The 18396-nt window shown below is 45.3% G+C and overlaps 9 protein-coding genes across 9 annotated transcripts; 5 read left to right on the forward strand and 4 right to left on the reverse strand.

The window, feature by feature from the left end:
- Window positions 1–145: 145 nt before the first annotated feature.
- Window positions 146–1872, forward strand: AGABI2DRAFT_122975 (hypothetical protein; the record flags this gene model as incomplete). The annotated part of the gene is made up of 5 exons (XM_006457042.1): window positions 146–500; window positions 558–874; window positions 929–1456; window positions 1599–1717; window positions 1770–1872. The coding sequence occupies 5 exons, from the start codon at window positions 146–148 to the stop codon at window positions 1870–1872; spliced, it is 1422 nt and encodes a 473-aa protein (XP_006457105.1).
- An 864-nt stretch (window positions 1873–2736) lies between these two features.
- Window positions 2737–3747, forward strand: AGABI2DRAFT_122976 (hypothetical protein; the record flags this gene model as incomplete). The annotated part of the gene is made up of 1 exon (XM_006457043.1): window positions 2737–3747. The coding sequence occupies one exon, from the start codon at window positions 2737–2739 to the stop codon at window positions 3745–3747; it is 1011 nt and encodes a 336-aa protein (XP_006457106.1).
- A 114-nt stretch (window positions 3748–3861) lies between these two features.
- Window positions 3862–5323, reverse strand: AGABI2DRAFT_212365 (hypothetical protein; the record flags this gene model as incomplete). The annotated part of the gene is made up of 2 exons (XM_006457044.1): window positions 3862–4949; window positions 5000–5323. Coding segments are annotated over 2 exons (1412 nt in total), but the record flags the coding sequence as incomplete, so codon positions are not given.
- Window positions 5324–6586: 1263 nt separating this feature from the next.
- On the forward strand, window positions 6587–8823 carry AGABI2DRAFT_229385 (hypothetical protein). The gene is made up of 4 exons (XM_006457045.1): window positions 6587–7870; window positions 7931–8503; window positions 8572–8643; window positions 8704–8823. The coding sequence occupies exons 1-4, from the start codon at window positions 6656–6658 to the stop codon at window positions 8755–8757; spliced, it is 1914 nt and encodes a 637-aa protein (XP_006457108.1). The 5' UTR covers window positions 6587–6655; the 3' UTR covers window positions 8758–8823.
- A 701-nt stretch (window positions 8824–9524) lies between these two features.
- Window positions 9525–10666, forward strand: AGABI2DRAFT_122979 (hypothetical protein; the record flags this gene model as incomplete). The annotated part of the gene is made up of 9 exons (XM_006457046.1): window positions 9525–9681; window positions 9750–9815; window positions 9867–9893; window positions 9956–10074; window positions 10134–10157; window positions 10224–10318; window positions 10389–10405; window positions 10464–10472; window positions 10527–10666. 9 exons carry the CDS (start codon window positions 9525–9527, stop codon window positions 10664–10666), a joined length of 654 nt encoding a protein of 217 aa, XP_006457109.1.
- Window positions 10667–10669: 3 nt separating this feature from the next.
- AGABI2DRAFT_229390 (hypothetical protein) lies at window positions 10670–12778 on the reverse strand. The gene is made up of 7 exons (XM_006457047.1): window positions 12440–12778; window positions 12359–12378; window positions 12218–12300; window positions 12058–12154; window positions 11837–12001; window positions 11257–11780; window positions 10670–11201 (listed from the first exon to the last, which is right to left on the reverse strand). Exons 1-7 carry the CDS (start codon window positions 12529–12531, stop codon window positions 10758–10760), a joined length of 1425 nt encoding a protein of 474 aa, XP_006457110.1. The 5' UTR covers window positions 12532–12778; the 3' UTR covers window positions 10670–10757.
- A 97-nt stretch (window positions 12779–12875) lies between these two features.
- Window positions 12876–14551, forward strand: AGABI2DRAFT_212373 (hypothetical protein; the record flags this gene model as incomplete). The annotated part of the gene is made up of 6 exons (XM_006457048.1): window positions 12876–13015; window positions 13073–13386; window positions 13438–13499; window positions 13565–14030; window positions 14085–14309; window positions 14399–14551. Exons 1-6 carry the CDS (start codon window positions 12934–12936, stop codon window positions 14549–14551), a joined length of 1302 nt encoding a protein of 433 aa, XP_006457111.1. The 5' UTR covers window positions 12876–12933.
- A 297-nt stretch (window positions 14552–14848) lies between these two features.
- Window positions 14849–16103, reverse strand: AGABI2DRAFT_154486 (hypothetical protein; the record flags this gene model as incomplete). The annotated part of the gene is made up of 4 exons (XM_006457049.1): window positions 14849–15190; window positions 15253–15373; window positions 15430–15836; window positions 15915–16103. The coding sequence occupies 4 exons, from the start codon at window positions 16101–16103 to the stop codon at window positions 14849–14851; spliced, it is 1059 nt and encodes a 352-aa protein (XP_006457112.1).
- A 61-nt stretch (window positions 16104–16164) lies between these two features.
- AGABI2DRAFT_212377 (hypothetical protein) lies at window positions 16165–17917 on the reverse strand. The gene is made up of 8 exons (XM_006457050.1): window positions 17830–17917; window positions 17479–17774; window positions 17078–17424; window positions 17000–17017; window positions 16773–16946; window positions 16634–16723; window positions 16532–16582; window positions 16165–16471 (listed from the first exon to the last, which is right to left on the reverse strand). The coding sequence occupies exons 1-8, from the start codon at window positions 17862–17864 to the stop codon at window positions 16196–16198; spliced, it is 1287 nt and encodes a 428-aa protein (XP_006457113.1). The 5' UTR covers window positions 17865–17917; the 3' UTR covers window positions 16165–16195.
- Window positions 17918–18396: the final 479 nt, after the last annotated feature.

Consider the following 18396-nt stretch of genomic DNA (forward strand, 5'->3'; position numbering starts at 1 on the left):
GTTCGATAGTGATCAATGAAAATTAGCACATTCAGTGGCCACATAGGTTGATGATACCTCGGGTATTCGCGAACCCCATCAACCGATCAGAATAGGCTTGAACTGTCACGGTGTGTACCATGCAGGTTCACTTTCTCACTCATCAATGCCTAAACATTCACGCTTGTTCACATATAGCTTTTTATTTCTGACCCTCTCTTCGTCGAAATCCCAACTTCTGAATCAGCAGGCCCCTTGGTCACTCTCCAACTATTCCCGGCCGCCATGGTTGACACTTCCTGTCACCAATCCGACCAAGTCCTTCTGGATAGACAAACCGGGTGTCAACCCACTGGCACGCGAAGGAAGTACAGGTACTTTGGGTTTCGGAGATGAGGATGTAGATGTATGTGTCATTGGATCTGGAATAACTGGAATATCGGCTGTCTACCATCTTCAAAGGCTGCTTGATGCGCAAGGTATCGATAAGAAAGTGGTTGTCCTAGAAGCACGTGAATTCTGTGAGTAGAAATATATACTCGAGAGATATAAGTCATATCGACTCAGAGGGGAATCAGGCTCCGGTGCTACTGGGAGGAACGGTGGGCATCTCACAAGGAACTTCTTCCACGACTTTGGTTCCCGTGAAAGTCATTATGGAACAGAGAATGCGAAGAAAAGCTATCTTATTGAGGAACATGTGGCGAAGTCGATTGTGAACACTATCCATTCACATGGTTTGGTCGATGCGGTCGACCTCGTCCAGGGGGATCATATTACACTATTCTTCGAGGACGAGGAGGCTCAGCTGGCTTTGCGAGATTACAAAGATGCACAAGCAAATGGACTAGACTTGAAAGGTGTGGAGTTTCTTGACAGAGGCGCAATGATGGAGGTATGGACTCATTCAACGAGCCGAAGTCTAACACTAATCAAGTTATATTCATAGAGATATGGGGTCAACTATCCTGGCGTTTTTTTTCCCTCCCATAATCTTTGGCCTCTGAAACTTGTTACGTTTCTATACAACTCTTCACTTTCAAGATCATCATCTAAGGTCAAACTACATACTCTCACTCCTGTCACATCTGTTCTTCCGTCTACTCTGGAGGGTCACACATTTCCTCAAAGAGAATCAAAATGGACCGTAGAAACACCTCGAGGCTCATTGAATTGCAATAACATAATCCACGCTACAAATGCCTACGCCTCTTACCTTCTACCTCAATATCAGGACCAAATAATACCTACCCGTGGACAAATGACTGCTCTGCGGGCAAAATCTTCTCTAGACCGTCTGCTACATCATTCCTGGGGAGCAAATTGGGGATACGAGTACTGGTTTCCGAGGCCAGAGGAAATTTCAGACAGCGTAGAGACGCGTAATCCACCATTGGTGCTTCTCGGTGGAGGGCGCGATACTGCTGGTCCTAAGCAAGAACAGTATACTATGGATGATAGCGTGATTAGTGAAAAAGTAAGTAAGACGTTGAATCGTTTCTTGCCGGAGCTATGGAATGGCACGGATCTATTTGAGGAAGGTCGCGAACCAGAGATGGAATGGGCGAGTTACCGATCTAATTCATCATTCCACACTGAAAGGATTCATAATTTGATAGACGGGTATCATGGGATTTACATCTAATGGAGAGCCAATTGTTGGACCGATACCTGAGCTGGACGGGCAATACATTGCTGCGGGATTTACGGGACACGGGATGCCTCGAGCTTTTGCTGCGTACGTCAGAATTATTCTTTAATCTCGTCGCAGCTTCTTATCAAGTTCAAAGGGCTGAGGCTGTTGCTGGTATGATTGTAGCAAAATTGACGAACAAGGAGTGGGAAGCACCGGAATGGCTGCCGGAGCATTACCTCACCAGTTGGAATCTCTAATTCACCAACTTCATATATCCTGCATTTTAAGAAAGGAGCATCGTGAACCTTACAGGAATCGTCAACCCGGCGTGAAACCAAACACCGGATTTCTTCAGGGGTGCATGTGTAGCCTCCAATAAGTTACCTTCACTGATAAATTAGTGGTCACTGGTGGCCCGTGGACCATGCGCTATACAAAAAGTTCGAAACTCCGCATGACATGAGCTATTTTTGTACTACTCTTTCTTTCTTTCTGATGCTGTTACGGGGGATCGCCGAAATCGGCGTGCACTCGAGCCACTTCGGTCTGCACTGGCTTCGTGTTACTAACTTGCTCACAGATAGGTTTCTGATGGATTACTCGTGCAGAACAACCTCTAGTGGGGAATGGGAATCGGTTGGTGGAAGAAGTGATTATATTGTGATCTCATCTAGTACTCGCGCTAACTCGTCGTTCCTCCGTGCGTCTTCTACTCGGGGCGATGCTCTCCATTTCTCTGGACCAGTCAAGTATCAAGACACTTTGGCCGCGACGCGGCGACATTTTCCCGCAAAATAGAATTATGTGGTCCAAGAGTTGTCACGGCTGCCAGTGGCGGTCATTGCCGAATTGATTTTGGACCCTCCTTGTACTTTGCACCTTTTGCCTACGGAAATATTCCCAGTGCATGGACGGACCTGTGCACGCCGAATCCTGGGATTTTTGCACCTGCAATAGCTTCTTCTGATTCACGGTGCACGATATGAAAACGAATGCGAATATGAATGCACTTCTTGGACTTGTCTTTTGAGAAATAAAAAGAACGCGTTGGGGGAATGGAATAAGACATTGACGAGACGCCAACTGTCGTTCGTCGTCGCTTCTCTCTCAGTAGATCGCAAATGGCCTCTCGAAGACTTGGTCTCACATCAACATTATCCTCTTCCACCATCTCATCTCATCCTCCCGCATACCACCCCCCTCCAAGTTCCTCTCCCTTATTATCCCCAACTTCTCCTTCCACCTCTTCAATATTCCCTTCAATCCAAACCCAAAGGAGCAAACAAAATCGAAAATTATTAGCGGAGAAACAAGAACTCGAAAGGATAATGGATCCTAGTTATCTTGGGTCTTCTTCTTCTTCTTCTTCTTCTTTCTCGAAGAGTGTAAACTCGAGATGGAATACTTGTCAACATACTGATCCGGAAGGATATTGGCATGATATTGATTATAGACCGTTTCCGAAGATCAAACCCAGTGAGAATGAAATTAAACGGTCTTTCACATCTTCCTCCTTTTCGTCACGTTCCGAATCTTGCGACTACTGGGCGACCCATCATCAACTTCCTCGCCGTATCAATACTAATGCCAAACGTTCGAAATCTCAAGAACCTTTGGCTTATTGGGAAACATTCACCGTTCTTCCAACTACACCTTCTCATACTACTTCTTCTCACCTCTCTAACGACAACAAGGAAAAAGAGGATGAGGAAGAAGAAGAAGAAGAAGTGAAATCGGAATACGAATACTACTCAACTCTCAAAAATCGACCTTTCCCTCGTTCTCGTTCACCATCCCCATCCCCATCCTCATCTTCGTCTGAAATCTCATATTCCTATATCATTGATGATGAACATCGTCGGGTATTGAAGAAGAAGAAAAAGAAAACCAATTCCCAGAAGGGCGACGACGATACAGTGGGTAACTTGTGTTCAAACGAGGAAGAAATTGTTACACGAAGAGAAGAAGAAGAAGAAAGAGAGAAAATCAAACTCACGATCCATCAATCCACACTCAAAAACTCAAAAACCAAAACATTACATGAAGCTTGGGTCATAATGTCATTTATAACTCGTTTGAAAGTGATTAGAGCTCAAAGGTGGTTAAGAAAACGTGTTTTATCATGTCCTTGATCTTTCTGTTCGACGTATTTTTAATCGTATACCCAAACACGGACCCTTCACTATACCCAAAAAAAACTACATATATATATAAATAAAACAATACAAAAAACATCTATCTACCCCCTACCCCTCATTACACCACACATTCCCCCACCCATCCTGCGCACTATCCACAACCCCCCCCCTCCACCTCCCATCCAACCCCCCACCATCCATATACCCAAACCCATAACTCGCCGCCCCATTAAACATCGAATTCGGACATCTAAATTGAAGAAAAGGTGGACATGCTCGATCGACAGACGTACATGTTTCTATACAGGGTAACAATTTCATATATGCTTGATTCATAAACGGTGTTTGCTTCGTTGATGAGGAAGATGAGGAAGGCATAGGTAACAAAGCAGATACGACAGTTTGAGATCCAGGAAGTTGAGCATTCACAACCCCATTCAAACTCGAATCCCAAACCACAAAATCAGGATTCCCAGGACTAGGTTCCGTACACCTAGGAAACACAACCGTACAAAGCCATTTCCGATATTCCTTTTGACATTCTTCACATCCCACAACGGGAGAATAAAAATCTCTTCCACACGCAAATGTCAAAAGAGCCACCGTAAAATTTTGTAAAGTGCGTATAAAGGTGTCTTGTAGTTGTCGAGGTAACGACGTGGTATCGTATATTGGAAATTGGCCGATGGAGGTGCTGGGAGGGGAGAGGGGAATGGAATACGATGTTGCTGGGCAATAAGGTAGAGAATGCACGAGTGTACAATGAAATGAAGTCGATTTGGTGAAAAAGTAAATTGGACCAGACACTTTATAATCATCTTGAATGACAAAAGCGGTATAATTGGTTTGAGGTTCTAATCCAGCCAATAGATATTCAGTCCTCCAACCGTCTTCTGGACTCCGTAACCACGATGAGCTGTTGATGATTTTGCCCTCGGCTTTGACGGCCGAAGAGTTTAGAAAACAGGATGTGCGGAGTAGGGGAGTGTTGGATGTTTGCGAAACGATGAGAGTGAGGTTTGGGAGTGAAGAAGGAGGGTCTGGTAGTGTAGCATTTGCTGCTGGTAAAGTGTAATTGGGGAATTGAGGAGGGGGAGTGGGAGGAGGAAAGGCGAAGGGGTGGGAAAAGAGGATGGCTTGGTTATTCGTAGAGTCGCCAAAGAGGGGATCGCGGGATACTATCTCGTGCAGGGGGCCTGATAGAGAGAGATGAGCAGAGGTATAATGGGAAGTGTTGGTAACGCACCGTTGGTGGAGAGGCCAAGTTCGAAAGAAGCCCCTGGGGATAGGCCATCGAGTGTGATGGTCCCGCCCTTCTCAAATGATCCGGTAAAGAGACCGAATCCGTCTTTTAGAATGACCTCGTGCACGTCTAGATCATCAGTCGAGATAATGACGCGGGGAGGGGTGGAGGGTGAGCAGAGAGCGATAGAGATGGAGAGCTGGTCTTGGGGAGGGACAGTGAAGGAGGAGGAGGAAGAGTCGAAGCGAGTGACGGTGTTGAGGGAGAGTCGCAGCTGCTGTGCGTGCGTGGCGAGGAGGAGAGAGAGCAGACAGAGCAGGAGCATGACAACCCCAGTATGCGCACGTGATACCCATGTATCTTCTCATAGGCGGCTACAAGTGCACCCCCGAACAAATCCATACCTGGTTTCTCGCGCGCGGCGTTGAACTTCGCCGGTATTGCTATACTGTCCAAGGAAACCGTTATCTGCGCGAACACCAGTTCCAAAGCCGTATACGGTCATGCGACTACCAGGGCAAACATTGTTTTTGGGTGCTTACCCACCAAAAGTTCATCGACGACCTTATGGCGTTCCAGGCTACTTATGACCGTTTCGAAGAAGATGATTACGCTCTTGCTATCAAAGACGAGATGGGTCTTCAGGACGCCGAGTTTATCACTCATGCTGTAAGACTAGACTGATAATGATGTGAGTGGCCCCGGAACAAATGTCTGAAGAGTTCTGAAACTTTGATTTTTAGAATGTATCGTTGTACTAGCGTCTAATATTACTGTTCATGTCAGAGCGGTGACTTTCAGCGTTGCGTATGGGAGGTCAACATTTCAACGCTGTCTCACATGCTCCTCAACGACGGTCTGGTGTACAGTTACGGATGGCCCGATATTGATGTTAGCACAGCAGCCCAAACAGCGAACCAGAGAACCGATCGGAACTGCTACATTCATCAGCTGCATTGTCTTACATTCTTCTTACTTACCATCACCTCTGTTAAACGTCAGTCCTTAAGCCTTCTATCCCATACATTAACAAATTCTCAACCGAAGGGATGTATCTTCTTATTGGAGGCTACAAATACACCCCCGAACAAATCCATAATTGGTTTCACGCGCATGCAGTTGAACTTCGCCAATATAGTTACGCCGCCAGAGGGAACCGTTATCTACGCGACCACCAGTTTCAAAGCCGTATACGGTCATGCGATTATGAGGGCAAACATTGTTTTGTGGTGCTTACACACCAAAAGTTCATTGGCGACTTTGATGCGCTACAAGGGAAATAGAACGTTTTGAAGAAGATGATTATGCTCTTGCTATTAAAGACGAGATGGGTCTTCAGAACGTCGAGTTTAGCACTCATGCTGTGAGACTAGACTGATATGTCTGAAATTCTTAGAATTGTTTCAATATTGCAGCGTCTAATATTATTGCTTAAACACCCTTGGCACATACTCCTGAGCAGAGATAGGGGCATGACGCCCACAAAGGATCATGTGACCTACGCGTTCCTCGCGTTCAGCCATCACAGGGATGTCGCGACTTCCCAGGCCTCAAAGCTCCTCCACAGCCTATCCCCCCTCCATGCCCTCCCTCAAACGCAAAGCCGACGACGACGATGACGATGACCAACAACAACAACAACCCAGAAAACTTGCCGCGATGGGTACAACCAGACCTATCCGTCCTTTGCGTCAAACTCAAGTTTCGAAACCTCTTCCTACTACTACTACTATTATCCCGAAACTTGGTTCGAGCATGCCTAAACCTTTGACGAAACCGAGAGGACCGAATATGACGCGAAGTAGGATGAGAGGTGTTAGTGCTCCTCCGCAACAATCTATTGTTGCAGCTCGAGGACGTACCACGTCAGGATCTCTCTCTCGTAATCCATCTTCAACAACTCTCGATGCTGATATGGCTGCCGAGAAAAGAAAACTCGCAAATGTACAAGCGAATCATGCTCTGATATCTCAACAATTACATTCTCAAGGGACCAACAACAATAATCAACGTCGAGAATTAATAGGATATGCAGATGAACTCGAACAAATGAGACGAAAACATAAAAAGGAAATCGATGACCTCGAAGAAGAATTGGTGAAAAGAGAAGTAGAGACGAATGAAGTTGTCGAGGATTTGAAGACGTGTAAAGAGGATTTGGATAGAGAAAGAGAAACTGTTGGTTCTCTTAATGAGACTATCACTCAACACACTATGGATCGCGAACGATTGGATACTCAAATCCAATCTCTCAATGATCAAAATACGGATTTACAAAAACGAAATGAAGATTTACAAAACACGATTGAAGATTTGAAAACTCAATTACTTACTCGAAACGACGTCCTTGCGGATTTACATAAAGAACTTTTCGAAAGTGAAATCGCGAGACGAAAATTGCATAATATGGTTTTGGAACTGAAAGGCAATATTCGAGTGTTTTGTCGTGTTCGACCTATCCTCCCTTCCGATACCTCCTCTTCTTCCTCTTCTCCAAAAGACATCGCAGCGGAAATCACCTACCCCGAAGACTCCAAATCCATTCAACTGCATTCCAGCACAACCACAGCAACAGGCAACATCCGTCATGAAACTCATTCCTTCACATTCGATCGTGTCTTTAATACCACCGCCTCTCAACATCACGTCTTTGAAGAAATTGAATTGTTGGCGCAAAGTTGTTTGGATGGACATAATGTATGTATATTTGCGTATGGGCAGACTGGAAGTGGTAAAAGTTATACGATGGAGGGAGGGTTGGGGGAGGAGAGTAAGGGTATGATTCCGAGAGCTGTGGAACAGGTTTTTAGAGTTAAAGATGCGATGAAGAGTAGAGGGTGGGAGTATACCGTTGAAGGACAGTTTTTGGAAATCGTAATTGTTCTTTTTCTTTTGATTCTAGGTTTTTTTTTTTTGCTCACTGATTTTTATTAGTATAACGAGACGATCAATGATCTATTGTCATCATCAACCTCGGCGGAACCAACTAAAAAACACGAAATCAAACATGACCTCAAAACCAACACAACCCGCGTCACAGATCTAACCATAATCCCTCTCACCTCCCCATCCCAAACTAAAACCCTCCTCACATTAGCCAACAAACGTCGTAGCGTCGCCTCAACTCTCGTAAACGAACATTCCTCTCGTTCCCATTCCGTGTTTACTTTACGTATATCGGGTTTGAATGTCGGATTTACTGAGGGAGGTGTGGAGGGTACTGGAGAGAGATGTGAGGGATGTTTGAATTTGGTGGATTTGGCGGGGAGTGAGAGGTTGAATGTGAGTTTTGGGAATGGAGGGAGGGGGGTGGGGAAGGAGAGGGTGAAGGAGACGCAGAATATTAATAAGAGTTTGAGTGCGTTGGGAGATGTTATTGCTGCTATGGGTTCTGCTGCTGGAACAACAACTGTTACTACCAATGGACAACAACCACATGTGCCGTATAGGAATTCGAAATTGACGTATTTGTTGCAGAATTCGTTAAGTGGGAATTCAAAGACTTTGGTGAGTTCACGTTTTTTCTCAATAAAAAAAAAAAGTTAATTGATGAATTGATTGATTTTTTGTTTTAGATGGTGTTGAATTTGTCGCCGTTGGCTGTGCATTTGAATGAATCGTTGTGTTCGTTGAGGTTTGCTACAAAGGTGCGTTTTTTTTAATGTTATGATGAACGCTGATATAATTTTTATCTTTTCTTTTTGTAGGTTAATAATACACAGATTGGTGGAGGTGGGGTGGGGAAGAAGGGACGAGGTTGATTTTTGAAGGAGGTTTTTTGCGTAGTGGTATTTGTTTTTTTGTATATTCTTTTATTGAACGTTTGTAATCAAGTTTTTTTTCTTTTCCGTAGCCACAACGCCTAGGTGTGTTGTTAACATCATCTTTTTTGAGGTTGACAAGTCGAAAGAACTCACGTACCTTCATTTTTGTGGTTTCCTGATCCCTGCTGCTATCGCGCTCTGTTTTAATGAGCTCATCGCGTTGGTTACTAGATTTCGGTTTTATCGCCTTACGTACCGAATAATCTATTTTCGTCCACACTCGACATCGACTCGTGACGCGCATGTTCCAAATGAAAAAGGACCCAGCGCCGCAGCTCTGAGCTCACAAGAACTAGAACGTGGGTAAAGAACAAAAGCCAATCGTCAGAATACACATGGAGAAAAAACCACATGCGCAAAACTAATGACTTGGCATACATAAGGAGGTGGCTCTTCTATTTATAGCAAACGCTTGGACCAATGAAATCTGAATGGGTGAAGGATGTAGTCTCACGAATGTGCATTAAAAACTATTATTCTTGGTAGTACGCTCGTGTGCGACATGACAGGATACCGAGGGTTAGACAGATACGCATGGGGTACTTTTTCCGTGTATGGATATATTATCTTTTCCCCTGCCAGCTGGCAGTAAGTCTCGATTGATATTTAAATCAAGTCTAGATATCGAAGACCTGGTGATAGCTTGTCCGAGTTTCACCCCCTACTGACTCTCCTCACCGCTGTTCAGATTTCGACATAAAACGATGAAAACCTTGTCGTCTTATCTCTCTATCCTTTTCTTATTCTTATCATTCAGCAATCTCAACGTTTTGGCTGCTCCGATTTTAGGAAGGAATGTTTATTCGAGATCGTTACCTACACCTATATCTGTTGCGACCGCTAAAACTCAACTTTCCCAATGTGAGCTTTTTTTCATTTTTTTTTTGTGCGAGTTGGTTTTGATGATTGTTTTTGGTTTTTTGAATTAGTGAGGGTTGCTGCGGATTCGAATTCACCTGCATATGACCGAAACAGATTCAAGACTTGGGATATCAGTACGTGTCGAAGACTACTAAATGTCTTTTACCGATTGTGTTTTTTCATAGTTTCTGGAAATTGTGATACCCGTGAAAGTAAGTCTCTCTCTCAAAAAGCGAAATAATATGCATCGAGAAAATTCATTCATATCCTTTAGCCGTTTTGAAGAGAGATGGAACGAGCGTAGTAACCGACACTGCTTGTAGAGCGACTTCTGGACATTGGGTTTCAGCTTATGATAATGTCGCGACCAACTTGGCTAGTGACCTTGACATCGTGAGTATATTAAATGATTTATCTGGCTTTTCAACCGCATGTTGATAATATTCATTTAGGACCACGTCGTCCCTCTTAAAGAGGTAAAGAGTCGCTTTTCATCTCACGATAAAGACGACGGTTTTTTGATTCCCTCACTATTTTTGCAGGCCTGGATTTCGGGAGCGCGTGACTGGACTGATGCTCAAAGAGAAGCTTTTGCCAATGATTTGACTAGGCCTCAACTTATCGCTGTGACAGACAAGTAAGTAAAAAATAGATCTGTGTTCTAAATCCAAGGAGATAACTAACCGCGATTTTTCGTTACAATATAGCCTTAATCAGTCTAAAGGTACGCGACGGTCATTTGTTGTTATCTAGATGAGGTTGATTAAACGTGATATTTCTAGGAGACAGAGGTCAGTGATTATACTTTGACGGATTGTAGGCCCTGACTCAATATAACTTTATAGATATCGCGAATTGGATCCCCCCTGCAGGCGGTTTTGTCTGCACTTATGCTAGGGCATGGGTTCAAGTAAAGCATTTCTACGGGCTTACCATTGATTCTGCCGAGAAGTCAGCTATCACTAACATCCTCAATGGTTGCTGAAAGGAAGGCGAGTCAAAAAGAAAAATTGAATCACTTTATGTCTTTATATTTACGAGGTACAATTGTATAAACGAAAAACGACTTCTTATCTTTACTGTTTAACAAGTTTGGCGTTAGCAGTCAAGATAGCATTCAAGCCATCCCTCTTCAAACAATTCTCAAATTTGAAACTCGCAGCGATCGCATCGATTTCGGCTTCACTCTTTCCAACAAAATGATCAGCCCATTCTTTAACCAAAAATTCGGCAACGAGAATGTTTCGAGAGAGACGACCAACACGATCGGTGAATTTCCAAACTGGAGCGGGGTATATTTGACGATATTGGTCGCCTACTTCTTTGGTGATGAGTTCAATGAGGGGCTGATACGCGGATCGAACGGCTGAGTCGTCTGCACCCCAAGCGTCAGTTGCGAGACGATGTTTTTTGGCGAGGAAATCTTTGAAGAGTTGCATGTAGGGAGTATCGAGGGAAGTATGAACCATTCCTTGGAACCCGATGTCCTTGTATAACCAGATTGACCAACTCAAACGATCCTGTAAAAGAGATCAAAAAATGTTTTTTAATTCGCGGATGATAGGAGATCCGCACCTTAGTGTAGATGTCGAGCTGATCACTGAGGACTTTGTAGCGACCTTCATTGATAGAATCTGTCGCAGCACCATCATATTGTTTGCGCGCGTAAACTGGGCCCCACTCGCCATTCCACACGCATAGACCACGTTCATCCATCCATTCACGTTTCTTCTCATAACTTCTTCTCAGACGACGCTGTTGCTCAGGGGTCCCAGTGTAGTTTTCTGGGGCTGCAGGGAAGCCGAAAACAGAGTAATCATGGATGGAATAGGCAGTGTTGTCCCAGTTCTTATGCGAATCTCCAAAATGGCTAAAGTCGGACGCAAAAGTGTTTCCGTCAAAGAAGATGATGTGATCAGGATCTTGAGCACGAATGGCAGCATGTACCTCGTCGTAGAATTTGATGACACGGGTGTGTTTGGAATCAGTGGGCTCGTTTAATGGGTTATAGCCCGCTATCCATTTGTTCCCCTTGTAGTGTTTGGCAAGTTCTGTCCATAACCAGAGAGCACGGTCTTGGAAGTGGCGATGGTTCCAGACTAATGACATCAATGAAGCATGGACGTCGTACAGGGAAAATCGGCAACCGGCTTACAGTTCGCAATGTGACCACCATGATCAGAATGCCAATCAGTGTTCTGCCCGCCCGGAGCCACATGAAGGTCCAGGATGGTGTAAATCCCGTGCTGTGCGCAGATATCGATGACACGATCCAGGTGCTTGAAACCCGACTCCTTGAGAACCATAGGGTTCATATCATCTTTTCAATCGTGTCAAGGTTGGATATGATAATCGGTTTCAAACAAATGCCCTTACCCTCGAAGTGTCGGTAGTTAAAAGCAATGCGGATACAATTCAGCCCGAGGCTCTGGAAAAATTTGGCATCTTGTTCTTGGAAGAAGTACTCCAGAAACTATTCCCCGACATAAGATCTCCAGACACCATAACTGATAAGATCAGGGGGATAGATGCTCACTTTATCGAAGAACAGGTCGGCTTTTTCTTGGCCGATGGTATCTGTCAAGGCTTCACGGATCTGATATTCGCATCCGGGGTAACCTAAATAAATATGCTTCATGAGCTCGATGCCGCAGGAACAGCTCTCTTCATAACTCGCCGGAAATAAAATTCTCCATACTACGCAGTATCAGCACGGCCTCAGCACGATCATCATAAGATTGCAATGCGTTGTACGTACTTCATCCATCCTCCAAGACCAGCGCCGCGAAGAACAGTTTCGCTTCCTGCCTCGTTCACGATTTTGGTTCCGGATACTCTGAGTTGTGACATAGCAGTGGGTAAGGGAAGGGGGAATACAAGTTAGGGAGCTTCAAAGCCTATATAATTACAATTTCTCCATAAGCCGGCGAAATTGAAGAATGGTTATGGGCAGCTGAGCTGATTAGAAGATGCCTAGTCTCCGACGATTTTCCGTTTACTCGATATGGGTCACCGATTGATGCGCCGAGGACGACCGAACCCGTAATAGCAAATTGCGCGCGCGAAAATATTCCTGAGTGGACAAATTGGAGTGGTTCTGCCGTGTGTGCGTCGGAGGCATTTGGAGCTAAAGCCTACATATTGATTCGGCATTTGACCGGCGCGCGACTGTGAGCATCTTTAGCTCTTGGATTCCCACTGTATGTTCGAAATGGTCGTGTCCAAGATATCCAATTCACAGAAGACTACAGGATGGATTCCACCTGCGAAAGCGTCTCGGAGCCTTCAATTGATCTTGTGGGGGGTCCTTTTGCAGTCATAGAGTCGGATCCCGGTGAGTCACATTTCTGCTTCTTCATGAGCGACTGCGTTGCTAACAGCGCCTGTAAAGGTGTGTTCTCGTCACTGAGCAGAGGACTTGGAGTTGAACGGGTCGAGGTCGTCGAACTGTACGATATTGAGCCATGGGCCGTGGACCATCTGGACCCTCATGGGTTGATTTTTTGTTTCACGTGGCATAAAGATGCCCATCGCCCCACGGATTTCGAAGACCCGACTGCGGAACGAGTCTGGTTTGCAAATCAACTCAGTGATGACGCATGTGCTACTCATGCAATATTGAATGTCTTATTCAACTGCCCGGACATCCAGCTCGGGACGGAACTCGAAACATTTCGGAATGAAACTCAAGAATTTTCTCCGGTGGTGCGTCCCCGTTTCCCAAGGGGTTTCTTGGTTTAACTTTTCCTTCCATAGATGCGAGGTCTAGCGATCACTAATTCGCCATTGCTTCGCCGTGTCCACAACTCCTTAGCCCGGTATGTATGATAATGATGATTCGATAAAATTTACGTCGTACTTATGATCGTGTTCCCAATAAAAGCCCAGCCGATATTCGAACTTCGTTGAACTCGATAGCAACCGATACTTTAAACTCGAAAAAGAAAGATTCTCAGCCCTCCGGCAGGAAGTCGCGTACAGCAAAATCCAGCAGAGCAACGAAGGTCGAAGAAGGACCGGAGACCGAAGACGCACCCACATATCATTTTATCGGTTACGTCCCGGCCTTTGGGAAGGTATGGGAACTGGACGGATTGAAATCAGGGCCGCTCGAGGTAGGGGAACTCGCTTCAGATACGAATAGAAATGACTGGATGGATGTCGTCCGACCAGCATTGCGTATCAAGATGGCCAAGTATGGTGGATCTGGTTTGGAGGGCGGCGAAATTCGATTTAGCCTTCTCGCTGTAGCTTCAGATGCTCTGATGAAATTAACGGATGAACTTGAGTTCTTGAAAATAGATAAAGGCAAGCTTGAAAGTCACATGGGAAAGGGATGGGAACAGAAGGTGACTCCTCTCTGTAGTTTCTCGCATACGTTGGGTGTCTTACGCGGAACATAGGTTGACCCGACGCTTTTACGTGAATCTGAGACAATCTTGGAATATCCTGTCCTTGATGGCTATCAGCATCCACCAGGCTTCGCTGCCAAACGGATGCTACGAGACCTAGAGTTTAGCGAGATGTCACAGGATGAGTTAAAGTCAACGTGGCAGACGGTCATACGAAACGCAATCCAATCAAAATCTGCTCTGCAGGATGAAGTTATGAGACGAACACAAGAGGATGTAAGTGGTGGTTATCTTCCAAACTGTTACTTAGATTATTGTCAACCTAAATCTTTTTTCTTTGATTTTGTTTCTTTTCCGGTGAAAAGACCGATCATGTGAAACGCACGTTCGACTACGAGCCCTTCATAAAGGGCTTTGTGACGGAGCTGCATAACCAAGGGCTTCTGAATCCCATCCTGAATCTTGACGACAATGGTCGGAAAAAGAAGCGATCACCGTCAAAGAAGCAGAAACCATAGCATAAAACATCCCGGTGCCGCCTTGGAGCTACTGAAAATACATGGCGGGTACTGCCAAATTAACTTCAGTCACGAATGTTGCCTAGGCCGGTGGTTATCAATCAGAATGAATAGCGGATGGATGACATTGTAAGTTCTGATCCCAGCCACCGGAACGTTAAATGGTGCGCGAAATCTTCGGTCTTAGGACCTGTTAGGACTGTGGCATGACGACCTAGATTTGTCGAATGGCCAGCTCTCAATCTTCTCTTTAGTTCAGTTCAAGTTCAAGCCTGATAAAGCCGGTTCCATACCAATCTAACGTTCGTAATAGTGACTACCCCTAAGGTAAAACAAAGTCCCATATGTTTCTCTACCACCCTTCGGGTCCGCGCTGTCGATTATGGTACGATCATCCCTCCACCGACTGACTGTAAATGACTTCCAGGCGTTCCCATTCGGCCTCTGATTCTTCCCTACCCTACCATCTGTATCCAGTACCATGGTTTCCAGCATTTGAGGAGTAGAGACAGTCACTGAAGTAATCTCTTCACCGGGTTTATCGGGCTGAGGGCAAGTTAGAGAGGTGGGTAGTGTGCAGCTCGTGCCTTTCGGCATGAGAATGGTCAACGTCAGTGTAGAAGGATCGATAGACTGGATCTAAGCATACATACAACATGAAAATGAAAAAAAGGATATATGAAACGAGAATAGCAACTCACAATTGTATCCTTTGCGACAACTATACCAATTCCTGAGAAATTCCTTTTATACGAGATGATATCTCCAACAAGCAGAACATTGTCCCTCACTAGGTCCGGTAGCTTCAGATCGGCGGAGGCGCTGAAGAGAGCAGCGTTACTTCAGCTTTCTCAGGAATACAAACCGGAGCTACGAACCCTGCTGTTCTGGTTCCGAACACTCCCGGAGGCATGGCGTTGATAGGGTTTGGCGAGCTAGAAGGCGGTGGATTTTCCTTGTCCCAGACTTCGTCCTTCCATGGCGCAGCAAGAGTTCCATTCCGGACGCCGTCAATGTATTTTTTGAGCTTAGCATGATGCGAAGCAGTGAGCCACCCGCTGTATAGGTGATCTTGAAACGTACGCGCCGCATCCAAAAAATGTGGATCGGTGAAGATACTCAAGTTCAAGGATCTATCCGTAGATTCCGATACGTCTTCAAAAGGTTGCTCCGAATGACTAGCTCGTGGTTGATTGGTAATGAGCGCCGTTGGTGGCAACATTGCAGTCAGCATTTTCTGTGAGTCATCAGACAGTAGATGCCAGGTGTTGGCGTTGAGTAGCTCCTGATAAGTTACATTCAGCCCAATCCCTAATTAAATGATGGCGTTTTGATCCATTCCTGCTGCTGGTGTAGAACGTACAGATATATCCATTGTCGTCAGGATGCTTTTTGGGTTCTCCAGAATATTATGAAGTTGGGTTTGGGGGTCGACCGTCTCCGCTATTTTACGTTTCGTTGGTCGCGGAAGATCATCAGATATGGACTGTCCTGTCTGAACCACAGGAACCCTTGGTGGCTGTCTCGTCGACCTGCGGGGTCTGTCTCCCATGATTAGTCGTAGGCAGTACTTACGTTGAATAGAACTTGCAGAATGCAGATGCCGTCATTGTGAGAATACATCACGTCATCAAAGTCAAACGATCACACTGGTAAGTAAGTACTGGTAGACATCCAAGCCCAACCTCCGTTAATTTCTTTAGCTAGATTTGAGAGACGGCTTTCATTGACTGCTTCATTTGCCTGCAAATCTTCGAACTCGGCGGTATTTAACTCAAACCGGAATCCTTGGCTCCTTGAAGTATCCAGGACAAAATTGCCTTTGGGTTGTCGCAATTTATTATAGGCCTCGAGTATTTGAGGTATGTCCCTTCCATCCCGAATGCCTCCAACCAGTAGCGATGCCAATACAACTGCATCCTGTTTGACAGGGCGCCCAACATCACATAATGCAATAGATAATAGGGCATTACTTCGTACCTCCATTGCCTCCCCTGCGCCGGTACCTAGGTGGGGTGTCATCGCATGTGCCTGCAATAAATACTTTCAGATAACAAGTGAATGGAAAGGTTTGCTACTCACAGCATCCCCTATCAACGCGACTCTCTCGCCTCCATATGCAGATAATGGTTTGGACGTCAATATAACACGGCGTGATGGTTCGTTGGCGCACTAAAATAATAAGTTGAAATTATGCTTTTCTAAAAGGAATCAAGCACACCTCGAGTATTTCTACTACTTCGTTCTCCCAGCCTTTGAAGAGCGAGAGGAGTTCATCTCGAGAAGACACTTTCACGACCTCACCAGGGAATGGTCTCCCTTCTCGCTCCGGTTCCGAGACGAATGTTACAACGTTTAAGATTTGGCCCATGGAGATCGGGTAGGTGACAATATGCTATTGTAATGTTGACGTCTAGATTTCATTGAGAGAAGCATCTAACAGCGGACCTTGTTCTTCCCGCAATACTGTTAGACCATCAGAACGAGCGTTCAGTACCCAATAGTAATGGATCCAACGAAACTGACCATTGTCGCGTTGGAAATAGCGGGGTGATTTGGAGCCTTTTCTGACAATGTTTGGATAGGAACCAAGAAGCGATATACCACTGAACCACTCCATATAGGTCGAATACGATCTGCCTCATCTGGAAATTTGGCAGTGAGCAAGTCCCTCCGAACGACAGATTTGAGGCCATCGGCGCCGATGACAAGGTCGAAGTTGGCCGTCGTTCCGTCCTCAAATTTGATGTTAACAATATTTCCTTGCTCTACACATTCAGTAACACGACTGCAAAGATGCAAATGTGCGTCTTTATTTGATCGTCGGAGCAGTGCTTGTTGTAGGTCGGCACGGTGAATTGACCAAAAATCACCTACGGTTTGACCGGTGAATCGTGTCTGGGGATGAAAAAAGCCATGGACCTTACCGGGAACAGTAGAGCTGAGGAATGTGATGCCCTCTGTTTGGTCACTTTTCTTGAACCGAAAGCCTTTGCCATAACCAGTGGCAGGGTCGGCCTTGGAGAGCTGGACAGCTTTTCCCATTAAGTCATCCTGACAGCCAAGCTTTCCCAGAAGATCCCAAGTATGACCCCAAACGACTAGTCCTGCGCCAACTTCTTCGAGTTGTGGGGCAGCTTCGTAGATGTGTAGCTCAATGTACTCTTCCCGATCGAGTTGATCAATGGCGGTGGCGAGCGTCAAACCTCCAATTCCAGCACCCCTGTATCGGTAAGTTTACCAAAAGTAGGGTTTGCAAGACCCAAGTTTGGACTGACACGATCGCAATTCGCGCCCTAGGAATCGACTTCATCGCGCTGCCGATAATGTGACGTGTAATGATGAACGAAGATTGCGTCAGTCCCGTGTTGTATGGAACTTGAAGTACCCGGGGATTCTCACACCAGCGATTTTTGCCCAAAAAAGGGTTTACGTCTGTCTCAGCATAACGAGAGGGAATAAAGAGAACAAGTTCAGAAGTGAACGACGTTTCCGATTGGCTGATTGTCCAACTTTCCATAGCAATTAGTTTATAACAAGTCTTTGGCCAGGCTGCGGACTAACCAACCCACCAGTTGATCCTGTTTCGCAAACTGAACAAGTTGAGAAGATGATAGATTATATATACAACATTATGATCCCGATTAAAATCTTCATTATGTACAAAGAGCTGCGATAGGTATCTCGTCATGTCCGTGACTTGCGATGGAAGGTCATGAATACAAAAAAGAAAAATTGAAAAGACCGTACATTCGTTAAGTTATGCGATAAGGCTATTAGAAGTGGTTTTGTTTCAGTGAAGTAAAGCAATGTTGTGGCAGAAAACGATAGCGAACGAATGCCAA

This window comes from Agaricus bisporus (genome assembly GCF_000300575.1).
Source record: "Agaricus bisporus var. bisporus H97 unplaced genomic scaffold AGABI2scaffold_15, whole genome shotgun sequence".
Classification (NCBI taxonomy): domain Eukaryota; kingdom Fungi; phylum Basidiomycota; class Agaricomycetes; order Agaricales; family Agaricaceae; genus Agaricus; species Agaricus bisporus.